At 34.7% G+C, this 9,176-nt stretch overlaps 1 protein-coding gene across 1 annotated transcript; it reads left to right on the top strand.

Annotated features, from left to right (window-relative positions):
• The first annotated feature begins 5,364 nt into the window (after positions 1–5,364).
• On the top strand, positions 5,365–8,679 carry LOC107193440. Its single transcript, XM_015582884.1, has 4 exons — positions 5,365–5,368; positions 6,665–6,821; positions 6,919–7,117; positions 8,467–8,679. The coding sequence occupies exons 1-4, from the start codon at positions 5,365–5,367 to the stop codon at positions 8,677–8,679; spliced, it is 573 nt and encodes a 190-aa protein (XP_015438370.1).
• The last annotated feature ends 497 nt before the right edge of the window (positions 8,680–9,176 follow it).

Here is a 9,176-nt window from a genome sequence, read left to right on the forward strand (position 1 = left end):
GAATACAGTAATGTCTTGATAAGTGCGACAAACTTGGGCCGGCTTCGGAGCATTCGTGACAAGGCGAAAATATTTTCAGCCCCTTTAAACTTATTTTTTGCACAAAGCCATGCCTCTGCTTAGCTTCTGTTTACTCTGTTTTGATTGGTTCCAGAAAAGGACCCTCGCAATGGTGGGATTAACGCCGTTGTTCGTGTCGCATTCATCGAGGAATGACTGTATACAGGGTGTGTCACCTAACTCTGCCACCCTTAATTATTCTCTTACTTTTAACGGTACAAACAAATGGTTCGGGAGAAAGATAGTGTATTTTAAGGGGGAAATTAGGCTATGAGATTGAAGGTCATCTCAAGGTCATATCCTCTGAGATTTCTCTAATGGTAACAGTGTTTTAAATGGAATACCCTATTTTTTGTTTGCCAGTACAAAGAGGAGATCAAAATGTATCCAACAATGTATCACACAATTCATAAATTCTATTCACATCAAAGCACATACCACACGTATATACCGAAAATGTACAAAATCCTCAGCCTACTTATTTCCATTTAGGCCAAACACGTTCACCTTACCCTATATTTCCTCATTCTATATATTATTATATAAATGTTATTAAATATAATTATAATTTATATATATAAATTAACGAGCAAAGTTCAGATGTTTACCGTTCAATTCCGCGTTTTACCCGCCTCGTAAACACTTTTCGACGTCTCCAGTCGTTTTGCCTGCGGGGCAAAGACGAACGGAGCTGTGTTAACTCCCCTTCTCCCACACGTGTCTGGTGTATTGTCTTCATTCCGGTCAATTTGAGCGTTTAGCCGGTGTGTGCTAGCGGTAACAAGAGCATTTAGTCGGAAAGTTCCGGATGGAAAACTTTACGAACGCGTTACAAGTCGGGAATAGGCGAGAGGAAACCGGGCGAACTTCAACCCGGTTAAAACCGATGTGTACAACGCATCCTCCTACGGTATTAGGCCAGCCGATTAGCGGGTTCTTAAGCAAGTCCCGTTGAAACAATACTACCGGCGACCGGCGATAATTGCGGCAGACATTTTTGCTTGATGTAGGTTCAGTCGGAGAGAGAGAAAAAAAGAAGGGAGGGGGGGAGTGGCGCCCTGGACACACAGACGACCTCAAAACTCGAGCAACGTCTGCTAAGCCCTTTAACCCAGCGGTGGGCAAAGTTAGCTCCCAGAAGCTAACACTTGTTCCATCACCGTCCACCGTTAACCATGGAGTGACAGGGACAAGAGTCTGGGCTTCTTTGTTTCTACGAAGCCACACGGTGCGAAAGAAAGGTTGGAAGGGGAAACAGGCGCGTGAGGTGCCCCTACGCTGCCCAGCGTTGTTTTAACCCTAGGATCCATAACGCTGGGTATTTTGTACCCACTTAAATATTCATTCTTAGATTTCTTTCTTGTATGTGGTGTTGTGAATTCCTTCATTGTGATTTGATATACAGTGGACTCTTACGATATTGCCATGGGCGGGGCTGTAGGGGAATGAAACGGCAATAAGTCGAGAGCCCTCTCCGCGCTAACAAGCAGAGGTCACAGTCGTTGGGTCGGTGATTTTAATGAAACTTTTTCTGGCGAAAATTGAGCAAAAATATACCGACACGTATTTTGACGTTTTCGTTAATACTCATTTTTTATGAAGATATTTTGTATGTAATTTGTATGATTTCAACAAATACACGATTAATAGAAGCTAGTTGCAACAGTTATGGTACCGAAGGTAGTTAAGTTCTTAAATAACTGTATCGATGATTCAAATGCTCGAAAATGAATTTTTTTTTTCTTTAAATCTACGTTCCTTTTTTTTTAATTTTGTATTATATGTTAAATTTTTTTCTTTTCTTTTATTTTTTAACATCACTGTTAGACGCCTCCATATTTCTCATTTTTCTTACATAATATTAATAATAATGATACCAATAATAATAATAATGAAATCAATAATAAAAATTAATCAAGCAGTAGAGAACACTAAGAAATCGAACGTTACTGTATCCTGTTTCTTTGAAGACGTACTATGAAGCAAATGAACAGCATTTGAAAGGAAAGACTTCTCTATCAGTGTTTATTCGTCATATACAGGGTGTCCAAAAATAGCTTCGACTTCTGGAAACGAGGGGTTTCTGGGATGATTTGAAATAACTTTTTCCTTAGCAAAAATGTTATCCGAGGCTTTGTTGACGAGATATTAACGAAAAACCCCGACCAATCAGACCGATGATAGCTTAAAAAATATAGAAAAAATTTAACAAATAGTACGAAATTAAAAAAAAAAGAAACATATACATTTAAAAGAAAAAGAAATTTTAATTTTATTTTCTGGGATTCGAAACACCGATACAGTGATTTAAGAACCCAACACTTTACCACCTACGTTACCATAGCTGTAACAATTAGCTTCTATTAATCCTGTACTTGTTGATATCATGAAAATTACGTATGAAATATCAGTAATCATAATAAAAAATCTGAAATCCGTCATTTTGACGGGTTCGGTAGTCGTAGTGAGCTTATTAGATATTTCGACGATGACGGCACACAGCCCCCGGCATAGAACGTACTTAACTCTTTAAGTGTTTTATTTCATTTTTAAAACGTGCACTTGTGTGCTCAATCATTTTCAAACTGTAACGAGTATACTCGACAGAAACAGAGTAGATGCATTTGCTGCAAAATTGAACTAAATTCTAATAAAATGACACATATACTCTTGCGACTTTACTGCCATCTATTGCTAAAAAAGTCACTGCCTTATCAAACAGCCCTCGTACATACAGGGTGAACCATGAATCGTGATCAGTAGAGATTACTCTGTTATTAGCAGTCTGATAGAAAATGTTTTTATCAGGTATAGCATGGTTTCAAGAGAGCTTTAACGTGATTGTAGCAAATTTTTTGGCAACTCCTTTTTTTCATGATTTTTCAAGGTCACCTTCAATTTTTTGCAAATACATATATAATTTTTTTACGCCTATCTGTTAGAGGATTTTAAGACGAATTCAGTAAGTATCATAACATAACATATATTAGGCGTAAAAAAATTATAGCTGTATTTGCAAAAAATTGAAGGTGACCTTGAAAAATCATGAAAAAAAGAGGTGATAACAAATTTGCTATAATCACGTGAAAGCTCTCTTGAAAACATGCTATACCTAATAAAAAGATCTCTACTGATCACGATTCGTGGGTCACCCTGTATACTGCTGCATATTCCTTTTTTCCAAGTGATTTTTTATCTTTCTGTGTTTTCTTTCTTTTACGTCATAGAATATACTAAAACGTGTTAAAATTACGGATATGATTTTTTCTTTTACCTAAATTTTACTTTAGATAGCAAATGCCACCTTTTCATGACGAGTATACTCGATATAAAAATCTAAAGGGTTAAAATAAAAACGAACCATTTTTTTCTAGGATATATAATCTATCCTTTGCGGGAGAAACATTATTTCTCAGTACGATTTCAGACATCGCATATTTGGTCCGTTTTTATTTTAATCACAATAGGTTGAAAAATTCTGCCTGAAACGTAAAATTATTGTAATCATCAATCATTGTAGATCCGTTCATTATAATCTCTAAAATTATAAATGAAGCTAAGTGTAACTGCAACTATGAAAAATAAGATTTGAACCAACATAATTCGGCAATGCCTCTTGTATTTACGACACTCAAAGATTGAAGCTAATTAAAAAATTTTAAAAAAAATGCAACTGTTTCTACCACTAAAAATAAGGGTACTACTAGTCAGCCAAACATTGCAGCATTTTCATATGTATGTATATCACTTTTTAAGAAAATGTAATCTACAAATTTAAACATGCAATATTTTACTCTATCGAAATCCACATGTATCTCTAAATATCGTACATATATATGTAATCTAACAATCTATATTAAAACCCATGTAAATCCATATAACTCTCACTGAAAGTTCTTTTGTGCTCAAATAAGAACAAAATAAAAATTCTAAGGTGGTTTTATAGATACGCCACACGTTGTATTAGGACGTCTTGTCTGAACGAAAGTTCTTCACCAAAAACTATAGTATCCCGATTTTTCACAGTATTCTATGAAATATAATAAAAGAGAAAGCTATAATCGAATACAACAAATTCTCTATTTTATTCTTAACCCAAGAAGATACTCAAAGGAAGAAACAAATTTCTACATTTGTTCATACATTCATAAGTTACTTTATAAAATACCATTTTGCATAAAAATCCACAGTCTATTAATAACCCTCTTGTTAGAGGTTGATGCAACTATAAAGTACGAATAATAAAAAAAAAAGACCTAATACTTCGTCTCTGTCTAAAATCAGGTAGTTCCTTTTAACATCGATGAAAGTGTATTGAAATCAGTGAAAAAGGAAGCAGCACCTTTTGTAATAAAACGACGAGGACGCAGACATAGAGGCCAAAATCTCGAGCAGTCGAAACGTTCCAATGTTCCCGAGCGAATTCCAGACTGAAATCTTTCTAGACAGGTCGATACGCAAGGTCCGTAACAATTAGAGCTTTTAGCAGCGCGCACTGGATTTGCTTAACGTTTCTGGTGATACAGTTACCGGTTTGTAGGGACCACGTTCGAAATGAACCCGACACGAATCGTTTCTCAGTTGCTCCTTGGATTTTATCGGCGCCGGTTCGTTCAAATCCGAATCTTAGTTCGTCACCTCCACGTTATTTAAATCGTCTAACGACCGTTCTAATTGAATCGGTGATACCAATCGACGGTCAAACAAATTTTTTTTCCCCCATTTCACACGCCCCAAGTGCTTCGAGAATCGACGAACGCGTATATGGATCCGACGAGGCGTGAACGAATCGGTCGCAGGTGAATCGAGTTTTTTATTTTCATGAATCCTGTGACATAGAACGACGAACAGTGCCGCGGAGACACGTGCTCACGAATGAGAGGAATAAGACGAACGTTCCAAGCAGTCCCGAGGGTTCCTTGAAGAGTTTGGACACGATCGAAGAGGAAAGAAATTATGGGTAAATGTGTAAACAAAAATTATGGCTAAAGGTGTAAAAAAAATTATGGGTAAATGTGTAAATAAATTATGTGTAGTAATTTTTAAACATCTACGATGGAAGTTATTTTCGACTCAACCGAATACAGTAAATCCTCGGCGAGTGCTCGAAGGCTCCACGACATTAAACATTAAATATCTCATAAACTAATGGACGTATGCGACTGAAACAAATATCATTGGCTTCAGAATTTCAAACTCTCTCAGTGTGCTGAGCCTCAGTGGAAACGTCAGCGTTGCACCTGGGGACCTCTCCTTGTCAGCTTCGAACACTCATCAAGGATTTACTGTATTTGATTGATCGAAATGGGTAATTGAATTGGGTTGTTTGGCAGTCATGATGAGACTGTGGACATTCGTCTTTAGTATTTTAATTTATGAAAATTAATATCGAGGAAAATAATATTATTTCTATTGGGACATTTAGGAAGTCGAGAATGATACGATGTCTTTGTGGATCTTTGCGGAAATTTGTATTTCAGTGCGGTTTATGAAACATATGGAAGATGTACAAGTTTATCTACCTATAATTTCATGATAATAATAATAATATTTATTAGGTTATGAGCCATTTGGTACAATATACAAGTATGCATATGGAAGTCTAGAGGGCAAAGAAAAAGTTTAAATATACAATAATGCGTAGAGATATATCAGTGTTTAGAAAGGCTTACAGTAACTGTATAGAAAGTTTTAACAAGATTTAGTAAAAATTCTACGAGACTGTATGAAGAATAACAAAAATAAACAACAAAAAAAAGAAAACATTTGCAAATATATCTACAAGAATATACAGAAAGTTCTGATTATGTAAAAAGAAATGTGCAATTATCGATAAAATAACAAATAACGTACTTAATTTCTATTGTATATTTAATAATGTATTTAAATTCTATTGACGTAGTCTAATTTTTATCATACCCAGAGAATAATTGAGGAAATTTAACATATTTTGCAACTGTAAAGAAGGAATGAAGCTCGTAATAATAAAATTTACTTTCGATTTTGATTATACAAAATTTAAAAGCATAAAAGAGGAAAATTGATTCTCTATTGATCTAACAATTATGATAAAAAAAATGTTTTCATCGTGAAGTATAATACTTTTATTTGGTGAAAAGCGCTTCTGAGTGTTTCTTTTCTTATAAAATCACGTTTGATTTATAAATTTTAAGTTTGTGTTCCACCTCACGTGCTTCTGGTGATTCTTAACACATATCACTAGCAAACTTTGAGTAGTCGAACAACAAATCAGTTTTCATGCTGGTCATCTGTACAATACTAATTTTCCGATAATATTTCATTTCTTTTACTAGCTTAATTAAAGTTTAACTGACACTGAATTCCATTGTATCGTTTATTTTAATAAAAATAAAATCGTATTCGTCAGTGTTCAAAAGTAACACACACCTATGCTTTTCGTTTGTTTAATGAATTTACAAACAACCACTTTATTTGTTAATGTAAAATAGAATACTCATAAGGGAAAAAGCTACCACAAAATACTACATAGAGTAACACTAATCTAAAATTTCAAATTGATTTTAAATTTATAATAAAAAGTATCCAATATTCATTCTTTTTGTCCAATATTCATTAATTTCAGACAGAATTCGAACGAATATAGTTTGTCACTGTCTCCTGCTCGTCGTTTGCATCTCCCACGCCTCGACAAACGATAATCGTCATAGAGTAGGCCGATCTACGGAGGCGAGCGAGTCAGAGAAAAATTCTGAAGCCTTTACAGCTCTGCAAACGTACAGGTATCTTGAAAATATGTTTGAAAAATTCTTCATCGATTTTATAGAAGCCGTTTAGTGACGATATAAAATCGAATTGATCGATATGTTTCTTTGTTAGATATCCAAGGGCGTATCGACGTGGTTATCAAGATGACGATTACGGGGACGATCATCACGACGATCACCACGACCACGAAATAATAAAAGAAGAGAACAAAGAAATGAAGGCCATGTCGGAGCCGAAAGTCGACTATTGGGGGGGCTACTACGACTTCCTCATAAACGAGGGTAGTTACAAATTTTGGGCGGTCTTTCAGGTGAGTTTCTATTGATCTGTTAACACTAGAACTACCAAACCTGTAAAAATGACGGATTATCGATTTATTATTTTACCATTACTGAAATTATAATGGTACTTTTGACGGAATTTATTACTACAGATTTTATTTTATGGTATATTATGCTAGATTGTCTTATATATTCTGTACATTATTGTATCATACAATTTAATTTAGTATACATTCAATGCTGATAGTTCTACTGTTAATTATAACGGAATTGAAAACCGTATCTTAACATTCATAACTTAGTAAATTGAAACATTAATAACGGTCCATATTGTATGTAATGATATTAAATAAAAGAGATCCGATACAATCGTCATCTCTTACGAAAACAAAATGTAAAGATGCGTATCCAATTATTGTTGTGTATCAATGTGGATAGGCAAGCTTTGCATCGTTGCGTATGGAAATGTATCGTATGATGATACGATACGAGGATACGCAACAAATGGATACGCACCTTAAGTGTTGATGAATATATTGGGTTGAGTCGTAAATAATTTCCATCGTGAATGTTTAAAAACTACTACATAGTTTATTAAATAGCAACTTTAATAAAATTAGTTTAACTGAATAACTGTTACTGAATTCCAAAATAATCGAGGATGTGTAATACATGGTGGCCCAATAACTCTGACCACCCTGAATATCTCCGTTATTTTTAGAGATATGGACACTGAGATTTGTACACAAAATTTGTATAGCAAAGAGATATCTATAATATACAAGTAATATTTTTTTTCTAAATGGAAGACTTTCGAAGATGTCAAAGTCGCCTATATTTTTTTTAAATGAAATTCTATATTTTTTTTGTTTCAAGTAAAATAGCGTATGTTTAGACGAGTTTAACGACCAACACAAGGTCATTTGACAATAAATATTATTAATTATACTAATATTATTATAACAGTATAATCAAGTGACCTTGTATTGTTGAAATCTTCTAAACATCCGCTATTTTACTAGGAATAAAAAGTTTATTTACGAGGTCTTTTAAGACGATTCAAAGACGCCTTAGACCTTAAATAGCCGTAAAATAGGCGTCATGTGTTATCTGGGCTTGAAATCTACAGAAGTTTTACACTTAGAAAAATATTATTACTTGAATATTATAGGTACCTTCTTACCATACCAATACTGAAAACAAATAAGTCTTTCCTTATCTCCAAAAACAACGGAGATATTCAAGTGCAAATACTTATTCGACCACCCTATATAATGTATAAAAAATTAAATAACTGATCGGTGGAAATTATGTTCGTAAAATTTTTCTAAGACAATATTTTGCTATTATAAAAGCGTATTTGTATTGCTATTTACAGCTTGCCACGGCGGCCCTCCTTATATACAGCGGTTTCGCCGCGCTTTATTACGCAAAGGTGAATCCTCCGACCACCGACGACGAATTCGACGACATATTCCGTCGTCGACGAAGACGATCGTTGTTCGTTAAGCCCCAGGAGAAGCCATTTTGCGGTTTGGACAGCGTCACGTTTCAAAGGATACTCGACGCAGTCGCCAAAGAAATTCATTGAACGAAAATAATTCCCCCTCCCCCTGCAATGGTCCAGAATCGAGATCTAGTAGCTCTAATGGTCAAAAACGAATTTCTCTTTGCTTCCAAAAAACTCACATTAACTTATTATTAATCATGGAAGATCTGTTCCATGCATTATTGTCCTCCTTAGAGTCTAACAGTGAATCCCATCATTTTCAAGAAACTCTGAATTTTTATGGACCTTTTTCTATTTGTTTATGATGATACGAAACAGTCTAAGGCTTACACTACTCCGTATCATCATGAACAAATTCAGAAAAGTTCCCTAAAAATTCAGCTTCCTAAAAGTTCCCTAAATAATCGTATGAACTACTAAATTTTGATTTTGGACCACAGTGCTCCTCCCCCCAATTTCCACGAAAGTTAAAATATCGAGGATAAATTAAAAAAAAAGTGAAAGCAGTTTCATTCACGACATGTTGAGGACGATTCTTTGTATAATTATATCGCGAGCTATCGAAACTGACAAGATCT

Source organism: Dufourea novaeangliae, unplaced genomic scaffold, assembly GCF_001272555.1.
Source record: "Dufourea novaeangliae isolate 0120121106 unplaced genomic scaffold, ASM127255v1 scaffold6, whole genome shotgun sequence".
NCBI lineage: Eukaryota > Metazoa > Arthropoda > Insecta > Hymenoptera > Halictidae > Dufourea > Dufourea novaeangliae.

What these genes read in the sequence shown, in the direction of transcription:
- LOC107193440 (XM_015582884.1), top strand. An exon ending in ACAGCTCTGCAAACGTACAG is followed by an intron (nt 6,822 to 6,918) that starts GTATCTTGAAAA and finishes TTTCTTTGTTAG; the next exon opens with ATATCCAAGGGCGTATCGAC. An exon ending in AATTTTGGGCGGTCTTTCAG is followed by an intron (nt 7,118 to 8,466) that starts GTGAGTTTCTAT and finishes TGCTATTTACAG; the next exon opens with CTTGCCACGGCGGCCCTCCT.